This window comes from Poecilia latipinna, unplaced genomic scaffold (assembly GCF_001443285.1).
Source record: "Poecilia latipinna isolate Pla-1442-1.1 unplaced genomic scaffold, P_latipinna-1.0 Scaffold1299, whole genome shotgun sequence".
NCBI classification, from domain to species: Eukaryota; Metazoa; Chordata; class Actinopteri; order Cyprinodontiformes; family Poeciliidae; genus Poecilia; species Poecilia latipinna.
In genome coordinates this window covers 117,073-128,845 of record NW_015113915.1, presented here as the reverse complement: position 1 = coordinate 128,845, position 11,773 = coordinate 117,073, and the positions used below count along the sequence as shown (strand labels likewise).

The 11,773-nt window shown below is 37.6% G+C and overlaps 2 protein-coding genes across 6 annotated transcripts in view; one reads left to right on the top strand and one right to left on the bottom strand.

Moving 5' to 3' along the window:
- Positions 1–689: 689 nt before the first annotated feature.
- cmklr2 (chemerin chemokine-like receptor 2) lies at positions 690–6,623 on the bottom strand. Its single transcript, XM_015055171.1, has 2 exons — positions 5,397–6,623; positions 690–3,288 (listed from the first exon to the last, which is right to left on the bottom strand). The coding sequence occupies exon 2, from the start codon at positions 3,251–3,253 to the stop codon at positions 2,174–2,176; it is 1,080 nt and encodes a 359-aa protein (XP_014910657.1). The 5' UTR covers positions 3,254–3,288; positions 5,397–6,623; the 3' UTR covers positions 690–2,173.
- Positions 6,624–11,295: 4,672 nt separating this feature from the next.
- adam23b (ADAM metallopeptidase domain 23b) overlaps positions 11,296–11,773 on the top strand; it is a 42,571-nt gene continuing 42,093 nt past the window's right edge. For 2 of the 5 annotated variants that reach the window (XM_015055168.1, XM_015055169.1), the window contains exon 1: positions 11,297–11,577. In XM_015055168.1, coding sequence (XP_014910654.1) covers positions 11,502–11,577 — 76 coding nt within the window. In that variant the 5' untranslated portion in view covers positions 11,297–11,501. Of the gene's footprint in view, positions 11,578–11,773 lie in introns of all 5 variants that reach the window. The other 3 variants (XM_015055167.1, XM_015055170.1, XM_015055166.1) reach the window with 2 other exon arrangements.

Here is an 11,773-nt window from a genome sequence, read left to right as displayed (position 1 = left end):
AATACAGTATTAAGCTGGATGATCATTCCTTGCTGTGGGTTTTTATTGGTTGGGTTGATTCAAAGATCAGAGGAAAGAAACCCTTTAAACTGCATCCAGAAAGCCTGGAAGCAGAATGAAAAGATTAAAAGAACCTCTCTCTGGTTTAAAGCAAAACATAGAATTGAGGGATGGCTTTGGAATATTTTGTTGTCTGGTCATTTATATTCTGAGGTAAAGTGGGATCAATTACTTTTTGGGGAGTAAACATTAAGGTCACTTTTATTTATTTCATTTATTTAATCGAGGAAATTTCCTAATCTCAAATGTCTTCCTCGACGGCATCCAGGACATCTGAGAAACGTATTAGTTAAAAACAGGAAAGCAACTTTTTAAAGTCTGCTTCCTGCCAATGTTTTCCCAGAGAGATAAACCAGTACCCCCAAGAGAACACGTTGATACACAGGGATTGACCCCAGTGATGCAACCAGACGGGGTTAACCCCAAAGGAAAAAAAAACAGGAAGCAGCTACATTTTTAAGAGACAGTGAGGAAATGTGGATGAAATGCACATCTGGCTCCATTTCTCACTCATGCATGCCTTTCAGCCACATGTTAGACCCTCAGGATAATCCAGTCTGATTGAAAACATCAAGCAATGCTTCTTTATGTCGGAACAAAACAAACACTGAAATAAATCACGACACAACTCAGAAGAACATGTTTATTAAGACATATAAGATTTACTTTAAATATGTTTGGATAAAACATTTTTTTTTTATTTAGCCCTTTGTGTAATAATGTTAAACATACAGCAGATGTCTAAATAGATGAGGTAATACAATTCTAACAGTCAGAGTAAACCTGAATAAAAGTGCTTTGCAAAAGTAATCATATACCTTGAATATTTGCACAATTTTTTTGCATTACTTTCACAAAACTCGCTGTATTTTATGTTTTTGTGTTACGCAACATAGCACATAATTGGGATTAGAAATACAAATGATATAGATGAAATTGGGTGTGGATTTACAGGGGACAAAATGTGCAAGGAGGTGGTCAGGCCACATAGATCCACTGCACTTCAGCATGAACGCACAGCTCTATTAGTCTTTCACACAGGGAGCATGAAAACAAAGATGTTAAAAAAAATAAATAAATGCATGTAAAACAACTTCCATTTCAGAAGTTCACACTTTCAACATGAATTGGTCTATTGCATATCTCTTACATGTTATAAAACCAAACCGTTTCTAAATATAGGGGGGTAAAAACTGTGGATTTAGCCATTTTCTTTGTTCTAATCTGCAAGATTTTTCGAAACATAATTATTTGAAAAGTAGTCTTTTTATTTCTCTTTGGGTCTCAAATCAGGATTTTTTTTCCCCCTGAATTTTCCATAATTAAAAAACTTTCTATTCAAGAAAATGAAGGCTATTAAATTTGTAAAAGTTTGTTTTTCATTCTCAAATCTAAAAAGATGTAAGACTGCATTCTATGATGAAGCAAGCTGAATTAATGATCAGATGGGTTCTTCTGGCTCAAGACAAAATGTATTCAGTGGAAATAAGGGGGGGGAAATGGGTTTTAGGTTGTTGACACTTGGTCTATCACATAAAAATACAATACAATTAACTGAAGTTTGTGGTTGTAATGCAAAAAAAGTTTATATAAATACTTTTTCAAGACACTATAATCTTTCGCCACAAACTACAATTAAAAACCTGCCTTATATGTCATTCCTTGTACAATAAATGTTATCCGTTTCTGAATAATTAGACAGATAGAAATGCATCAAGATTTAAAAACATGTTAGAAACCTTTGATCGAGACCTCTGCGACAAAAATCAACAACATCCAGATTTTCCCGTTAGTGAAAAGTCAATATACAGATACTTTTACAAAAGTAAAAGCAGTCAGTTGCTTGCAGTGAATAGATGATTAATTAGAATAATTGCGCAGCCATTCTCTCCAAATCCTTTAAACAGTTGCAGCTGTAAATCTGGCCTCTTTCTGTGCAGATAAAAAGGTGGAAAGGGATTTACTTAATGGCATGCTGAGTGCAGTTCAGTTGAGTTTTTCCACTCTAAGCGATTTTCATTTGAAGCAGGCGGAGCTTTGTGGAAAATGAAGCAAAATGGGAAGATCTAAACACTGAGGCTGGAAAGAACAGCAGTGATTAGTCAGCCTTCTCTCACAGAGTCGACGACACTGTTGGCTCGTCTGGGACGCTTTCCTGATGTATGCCTTGCATAGTCTCTACGTCCGTGGCGGAGATGGACTGGCTCAGTTCTCTCAGGGAACTCTTGGTTATGTTCAGACACGCGTCCTTGAGGATATGGCGCACCTTCTTGCTAAGCAGCATGTACAGCAGCGGGTTAATGCAGCTGTTGAAAAAGCCCAAGCTGGTTGCTAGCGGGAAGCCAGCTCTCAAAATACTGTGCATGGTAAGTGAGTGGTGTACAAACAACTCCATCAAGCCGAAAATATGGAATGGCGCCCAGCAGAAAAAGAAGGCCAGGATGACAGCTGTGACTGTTTTTGAGAAGCTCGAGATGCGAACCAAACCCCGGGATTGCCTCACTTTTATTGACAGAAGTATGCCCGTCACGCTTATGGCGCTAAGTGGCAAGAGAAAGCCCACAGTGAGACGGACGGACACTAATATTGTGTGTATTGTAGCAGCTGTTGTGTGCTGGTTTGTTACGTGATAGTTAGTGTAGCATAACACTTTACCATTGACGTGTAAAATGTCTCGAAAGACCAGCGCGTGGCAGCTCAGCAGGGCAGCCGTTAGCCAAATGCAGCCACAAACAAGCCAGGCTCTGTCCGCTGTGCGATACCTTTGACACCAGTTCAGGTATACCAGAGAGACATACCTGTCTACACTGAGCACGGTGAGAAAGAGGACACTAGCATACATGTTCATCACGGAAACAAAGGAGTTAATTTTACACATGACCAGACCGAAGTTCCAATGGAAGTCCTTCAGAATGTAGTCGATGTAGAAAGGCAGAAAAAGCACAAACACAAAGTCTGCTATGGCCAGATTGAGCAACCACACACTGTTGACAGTCTTCTTGCTCTTAAACCCCGTCACCCAAATGACGGCTCCATTTCCAATCAGGCCAAGTGTGATGCAAGTGATGTAGATGACTATAGAGATGATGTGGATAGGTTCCGTCTGACTGTGATCCACTTTAAGGTCTTCCATATCACCGTACTCCTCATATTCATAGGTGTAGTTTTCATAATCTTCGGTGGAATTGGCCATGGTTTCAGGAATAAGATCTGTATGCTGGAGTAGATCTGTTGGAAAGTAAAAAACAAAAGCATAAAGAAAGATTCATCCATTGCTTGACTTCATATTTATCTTAAAGTGTGCTCTGGTACTGGTCAGACATTTTGGGTTGAAAATGGTGCCGTCTGCTGCAAGACCCGTTATCTTGTATGAGTGTGGGTTTTGTTGCTATACTTAAACATAAGTAATTTTATTGGACTTTATTTTGTTTCCTCATACACTATCCCTCACTTGGAGGCAAACGTAAATTCACAAAAGGTTTGTATTTCCTCTGCAAAAATGGACATCATGCACAGCTGATAACAATTTTACCCCAGGCTTAGCAAGGCTAAAGTTTATTAGATGACTGCAAAATGGCAACTTATAGTTTTGAATGAGTGGATGTAGAAATTTGCCCAAAATGATGTTTTTTGTTGTTGTTGTTGTTGTTGTTTTATTTACTGCTCTGGTTCCCGTCTTCTGCCCTTTTTTCTTGCCAGTTAGTTCCTGTGCTGAAGTTGGTGGTGGGTGTGTCAAAGAACATCCTGTCAACTTCAATTTACTTCAATAATGTGGAGAGACAGTGAGATGCCACATGGTTGAGGCACACATAGAAAAAAAATGTGATTTATTTTTTTTCTCTTGTTTGTGGAGGAGAACAGGGAGGAACTTGAAAATACCACTTTGTTCCACACTTAATGTAATATCTCTGAATCTGGGAGGAAGATAACCAGATGTTTGTACTCTTTGGTGTCCTTATAAAATACTAAATAAATTTGGTTAAAAGGTTTTTTTTTTTGAAACACAGCTGTTTGTATGACCATCAAGGCTGGAGAAGCCCTGGTAAAGTGCTGATAAGACCTGTCTGAGAATTCCTCATTTCTCTAAAGTCTTATCTAGTTATGTAACAAATGATGTGGTGATTCATTTTGCCTAAGTTGAGTATGACAACTCATACCGATAACAAACAAGTTAAAACCTCAACCTCTTTTTCCTCTATCCCTCTACAAACATTTCAAGTGTACATGATATAATTTTTGCAGCTCAGATATCAGCTATAGAAGTTATTAAATCAGCTAGAAGTCATGACCAGTAGCATTGCTAGACATGAAGCCACAAGATCTGAACAAGTAACAGTCTGGCTGATATTTCTGCATTTTTGTTGAAGAAAAGTATTATCTGTGATGCACAGTGATTCATGGCAGTGGAAACACTTTCTCAGATAACTGCTTGGCTACAAGATGCTAAGCAGTTGTAGCCACGCAATAGTTGTCTGCTTTTTTTTTTTTTTTCAATAGTAGACAGAAAAGTTGGTGAATGTCTTCAATTTCCAAATGCAAACCTTTACTCTAGTAGCATGGCTTTGTTACCAATGTGATCCAAACATTTAAGAAAAATATGCTCCATATTAAAAAAAAAAAAAACATTTTCCCATCTAGAGCTGAAATAAACATTTTGGCTATCTTAAAACTTTCAGAAGGAATATTTGTATTCTATTTGGAGAAAAAAGTATGATGTCATTCACATGTCTTTAGTCTATCATTTATCTTTGCCAGAGGAGCAGTCAGTTTCTTGCAATCTTTTAAAGAAATGAAAGACAAACCCAAAATAATGTGTCTGGCCACACCTATAAACATGTCTCTGAGAAAATAACTATTTTGTAAGGTCCTAAATGAGTATGCATGTTCATTCATTCATTATTTATTTAATTAATGTAATTTGCGTAGGACTTAAATTTTAAATCAACAAAAGTTTTAAAAAGCCTTAATTTTACCTTACTGAAATAAGAAGATACCCTGTTACACGTTGAGGTCATGCATATAATTAGATATTAGAAGTAACAACAATAGAAGTATCAGTGAATAAATGCATTTTAAATAACATTGAATAATTGTAATAAACTGCCAGATATGCACATTTGATGAAAAATATCCCATTAAGAAAAAAGAAAATACGACATTAGCAAGGCAGAGTCTCTGCATGTTCAGATGCATTTCAGTGAAAAGGTGCTGATCTGAACCCAATATTCAGTAACGTGCTGCTCTGCCGGGCAGTCAGAGCCACATAAACATTGCCGACATACTAAAAGGAGTGCTTTCCTCTAGGATTTTTCAAGTGGAGACTTTGAATGGCTTACCCGAAGAGTTAAGATTTCCCCCCCTTTTTTTTCTGGCTGTTTTGGAATCAGATCTCCGGCGACTCTCTCCGTCTTCTTTTCCTCTTTTGAGCTTTTGTCTTTAGCCGAGCCTCGTCTGGGGGTTGTTTTTGTCGGTTTCACAAACTCCTTTCCGACTGCATGTGCAGTATTCTTCCAAACCCAAATCAGCAGCTGTGCGCATGGGGGACAGGGATGAGGAGGGTGCGACTCCTTCCCAGCCCTCTCTGCCTGCCCAGACTGACGCGTCCAACATGTATTAAAAAAAAAAAAACCCAAAGGCGAACTTCACACAAAGAAGAAAAGTTTATTGGTCAGCCGCACGGAATGAAGGCGGCTTTCATTCAGCAAGGCTGCGTACACATTTTTTCTCTCTCTACATCTGCAGAGTAAATAATGAACGCACACTTTTCCACTCGGGGAAGAACCCAGGAGAGCTTTGAAAAGTCATCTGTTTCTATTGTTTTCGCATATTTTGTGTCTCTTAGGCAGAGCGCCTCAGTCAATTGTGTATTGACTGCTCTCTATTTCTCCCGCTAGGGGGTTTTTTTTTTCTTTTTTTTTTCTTTTTTTTTTTTTTTGTAGCAACCTGCTCCTTCTGAATGCCTAATGGGATAGCAGGTTTGTGACGGAATAGCCAAATCATGTTGGTCGTTATTCTTTTGTCCGCTTTGAATCACTCAGCCCTCACATGCAGTGCTATGTATTGCTCCTTCACGGATTTATCCTTTTGTTGTCATGCTAAATGTTTCAAATCATCAAAGAAAACATTTAATGATTATCTAATTATTTTTATTCAAGCTTTCTAAACGTGTCTGATTCTATTTGAAAAGTAATTGCCTCTTGTTAAATTATACATTTACTGCCACAAACCACATTATTTATTTATTTTAGAAAGATGAGTTCCACACTTATTCCATACTTACAACTTTAAGTTGAAGTGGGCAAAAAAAAAAAATCTCAAATCCTAATAACTCCTAAAATTCTATGTTACATGGAATAAGAGTGGCAGGCCTACCAAAATTAATTAAGAAACTCTTCTGAGAACAACCCTAAACATAAAGCCAGAGCTACAATGGAATGGTTCAGATCCAAATATATTCATGTGACAGGATGACTTACTCCAAAGTCCACACCCAAAAATCATAATCTTTGGCAAGACTTGAAAATACAGCAAGAAATTTCAATCTTTACTCTCCAAATAACCTGCAGCTGTAACAACAGCAGGTTCTACTCATTATTGTCTCAGAAGGCTGAATGCCACACTTTTCAGATTTTTATTTGTAAAATAATAATAATAAAAAAAAGAAGTTGAAAACTACATTTAGTTTTTCTCAGTTTTCACAATCATGCACCATTTTGTTTTGATCTATCACCTGAAATCCTAATAAACATACTTTAACGCCTGTGGCCGTAATGTGAAAACATGTCAGGAAAGTTAAGGGGGTTATAAATACAGCTGCTAACCAGTGTATACATCTGCAAAATGAGTTTATGAGAGCTACAGATGTTATAAGCCGAGCTGAATTTACGTATTCATTTGTTTACAGAATTACAAAAACGACCTACAGCTCTTTCATGCTTCACAGATCCATTGTGCATTTGTTTAATGACCTTCATTAAACCCTTGGTGCACACCCAAACTCCAGCTTCCAAAGAGGCATAGATAATGGTGATGAGGGGTCATTTTCTCCACAAAGACATTACACAACAGATCTCACACACTGATGCGGCCTTTTACGTCATCTTAAGCGTGTATGTGTGATTTCAGTGGTGGATCTGACTGAAGCTTAAAAATGAAGCACTTGCATTATGTTGAACATCAGCATGTCTACATTGAGCGTTCACGCGGAGGTAGAAAAAAAACTGGGGAAAAAAGAACTTTCTCTCAGTGAGACAGGCACAAAACAAACAACGGCTTGGAACGTTTCTGCAGAAGTGCCACAGTGTTCCAAGATAACTGGGGCTCTTTCCCATAAGTTATGTGTTTTTCCACTTGATGTTTTTTTTTTTTTAATTCCTGAAAATGTTTCCTGGTTGCACATTCTTGGCCTGATTAGACTATTTCCCCTTTGAGGTTAACATTGCCAAAGCAGTGGCTTTTGTTTAGTTTCCCTGCCTTTCCAAGCTTATGAGATAAGGATGAATTATTTCAGTTTGTACCTTTGCTTTTTATTGCGGAGGTAATAATTTTTGTGATCAGTACAAAACCTACCTAGCATGTTGCAGCCAAGCAGTTATCTAGCCAAATAATGTTTGGACAGATAATGGGAAATAATGTTCCCCTAACATTTGCCAGTCTTCCTCAATCTTGACGTTTAGTGCTAAAACGCAACTAGATCCTTGTGTTAAGCCTGTTAAGTCAGACCTGGGGTCTTTCTGTGGAGCCCTTTAAGCCACTCCAGATTTGATGAATGGCTCTTTACTTGATGATTACGTGCTGCAGTTGTGTTTGAAGAGATTTCTACTTAATTCCAAATCAAGATTTTCTTATATCTTTGAGAGGATATAAGGATAAAAAAAAAACAAAAAAAAACTTTTTATGATTATCAAATTTAGCCAAACTACAGGCATATATCCGGACACTATTCACAGGCTCAAATCCTGCAAAGTTATTACGCTTCATAGAATGGGTTACAGCCCATAAACTATTATACAATTTTTCCACGTTCCACCCACATAGTTCAATGTATTTTATTTGGATTTTGAGTTTGACTCAGAAAATGGCACATAATTATAATGTGGAAGGGAAGTGACTTTTTCTCTCTTTTTTTTTTGTTTTACATAAATATAATCCAAAAGTTGTAGCATTTACATTTATTCAGCCTCGCTGAGTCAATAATTTGCAGAACCTCTGTTTGCTGCAATTACAACAGGAAATTGTTTGGTTCATGTCTGCATCAGATTGAACGGAGAGCATTTGCACGCCTAAATTTTCAGTTCTTTCCATGCAGTCACTGATTTAGGGTATGGATTTTGACTGGGCCATTCTAACACATGAAGAGGTTTTGATCTAAATTGATCCATTGGAACTTGGGCTGCTTGTTTGGGGTTGTTGTTCTGCTGGAAGGGAAACCTCTGCCCCAGCTGTAGTGTAGTTAATTTTAGCTTACCACAGATCTTTCTCCAAAATTAGCCAGTATTTAACTCAATCCATCTTCCAAACAGCATCATCATATTTTTCATCCCAGTAGTTGTAAAAAACATAACTACTCCATTTTTGCGCTAATATAGAGACATTTTTTTGCATTTTTTAAAAATGATCTCACTCAGTTGGACATCTCGCAGAATCAGACAATGCTATTTCTTTTTTAACTGTGCAGTATTTTATGTTGTAAATCTGAACCTATTGTCTATTCTATTCTATTCTATTCTATTCTATTCTATTCTATTCTATTCTATTCTATCCTTGCAGCCTGAAACATTGAAGATCTTCCCGACAGACATTGCAGTTAACTTTTTGCATTTTTTTATTCCATCCGATAGCGGGTGAGTCAGTATGAGTCGCATTTTTTGTACATGATGTTATATTCCTCAGGAGTAAATGAAAAAATATTCCTTACTATGAGTTTTGTCATTCAGACTCCTCCAAAGGTAGTATTTATACTCAGAGACAAATATACTGGAGAACACACATATCCTGTAAGGAAACTGTGCAAAGCAGTCACCATCTAATTGTTCTTGTCTCTCAGTTCATCTTTGATTTTCTACGCTGGTAAGTAAAATCCTAAACTATATTGTCTTTCAATTAACAATTTTCTCTTTCTGCCATCAGGAAACCATGAGGAATGTCGCTCAGTGTTCTCCATGTTGATGGTGTGTAGCCTGTTTAGTCTGGCTTACAGTGCATATGTGACTCATCTTATAATGGGAGAAACAAAGGAATTGGCTGTTAAACACAATTCATTCTCACATAATTTTACTTAACAGCTTCGTATGTTAAAGTGTAAAGAAAAAAAAACACACAAAATAATATCTGCGCTTTTAAATTTTGCATGACTTCCTGTGTTCCTGGTAATAAACATCTTCATTGTTTCTTTATTATGTGTGTCCTTTCTTTCTAAAAATAATTATTTCCAGTGTAAATACAGATCAGGCCACTTAACTAATTTGGAGACGTTCACAATGTCATTGTCCATCTGGATGACACATTTGTCTCCAGATCTCAAATTTCAGGCTTATGTTATGAAATATTGCTTCAATATTTCCACATAATGTTCTTTCATTTTTATCATAAATCTGTGTTGCAGCAGTTTCATAGAAGGGGAAGAGTGTGTGTGTGTGTGTGTGTGTGTGTTTAAGCTGTGGCTTTTTCCCACAGATTCTGCTTTTTCTCATCTTTTGAAAATGCCTTTAAATGTTTTCTGATTAAACATTCTTGACTTGTGAAAGTATGAACATAAGTACACTCATCTTTCACAAGTATAAGGTCTTGGGAAATTTGGCAGAGCATTGAATTTTGCTTAAAATTCCTCCCTTTCCAAGCTTGCTAGATAAGGATTCGTTTTTTTCAGCTGGTACCTTTCACAATCCTGATCCAGCTCTTCAATCTTGAAGTTCTGTGTTAAAACACAACTAGATATTTGTGTTAAGCCTGTTAAATCAGACCTGTTGCCTTTCGGTCAAGACCTTTAAGGTGGAAAATCACTCTGACCTTGATGAATGGATCTTTACCTGATGATTTAGTGCTACAGTTATGTCTCAAGAGATTTCTACTTGATCCAAAATCATCCGTTTTTTCTTTATATATCAAATATTAATCTCTCTCTTTTTTCCCCATTTTTGATGTAAATCAGTTCACTGCAGTTAAATGTGGTGATGTGACATCACCACATTTAACTGAAAATGTGATGGAGTTGAGCCATTCCACGAACAATGTCATGTTAAACAGAGGCACAGCTGACATCGGGGGAAAATCAAAGAAACTTTCCTGGGGAGATTTTCTTCCCCAGATGACCTTCACAAACAAGTCTGCCATCTGGTTACAAACAGACTTGTGATCTTCACAGGTCTGTCTGCAACTTGATAAGACTTGACCACAGGACAGCAACAACACCCCCCAAAAAACAACTCAAACTGCAGTTTTGATCTGACTTAACTAAAGCACAAAGCTGCCGTTGTCTGAGGAAAAGTGCAAATGTGAAAACGCCAACCAATCAGAAGCTTACATAACATCATCACATGAGCTTTCCAAACCGCTTTAAAGGCCATCCCAGTGTCTGTAAACATCTGACTTTAAAAAACAAGACGCCAGAATATTACGGACATGTTGAGTCATTGTTTCTCTGAGGCAGCGAAAGCATGCAGCGTCTGTAATTTATGTCCTGGATTACAACACATAGCAATTTTCATGAAGCCATTTTGTGACTCATGGATGCAAGCACCACCTCAGCCACTGGAATTCCATGTTCTCTATCCTTTCTTATCTTGAAGAGTGTCCTCAGCTTAGTATAGCCTCTTATTTTTGTACTTAGTGGAATTGCATATTGAGTCCCTTGTCACTGACTGCCTCTAGAAACAAAATAATATATTGCAGAAATGCTTCTGTTGCATTCACTTCATTGGAATTTTCTTTTTTTTTTCTTTTTTTTGGAAATAAAATTTATTTTAGCTTCCCTACATGTATGCAATCTCTCTCTCTCTCTCTCTCTCTCTCTCTCTCTCTCTCTCTGTCTCTCTCTCTTTTATTTTATTTTATTTTATTTTATTATTTTTTTTACCGGATTTTAATTTTATGTTGCCGTCACTCCATGTCTCTGTTTGTGTCTGCCTGTCAGTGTGAAGGGCATCACTGACCACGCTGAGGAGGAGTCTGCTGCTGCTTGGCTTCCAGTACATCAACCTACAGTGTGTATCTGCCTGGCCACCGCCTTCTTTCGGCTCCCTCCTCTTCCTCCTCCTCCCCTCGTTCATTCTCCTCATCCACTACTGCAGCAGCAGAGCCCGGTGTCTCCTGGATGGATCCATGAAGAAAGACCCCCCCTCCACACGGCCTGTCCCCTCCCGCGCCACGATGATGGGCCCCCAGCGATTAACAGCGTCGTTGTGATGATGATATTGGGTTATTTCAGCAATCAAATATGAATCATGCATTTGATATTTCTCGCCACTTCGCTCGTCTGCGTCCTCTCGCCTTGGCTCCATCCATCACTGGCTTCATCCGGTGCGTATTGCAACAGCTCGCTGTTGTTTTAAAAAGAAAATAGATATTTAATTTTTTTTTTCATTTTTGACACTCAACTCCTTGAATGAGATGTATATATATATATATATATATATATATATATTTTTTTTTTTAGCAGCAGAGACAATAAAAAAAAGACAATCATTGTTGTGTTGACATTTAAAACTCGTTTTTA

Excerpts from the sequence above, each read along its gene's own strand:
- cmklr2 (XM_015055171.1), bottom strand. The coding sequence starts at position 3,253 with ATGGCCAATTCCACCGAAGATTATGAAAACTACACCTATGAATATGAG.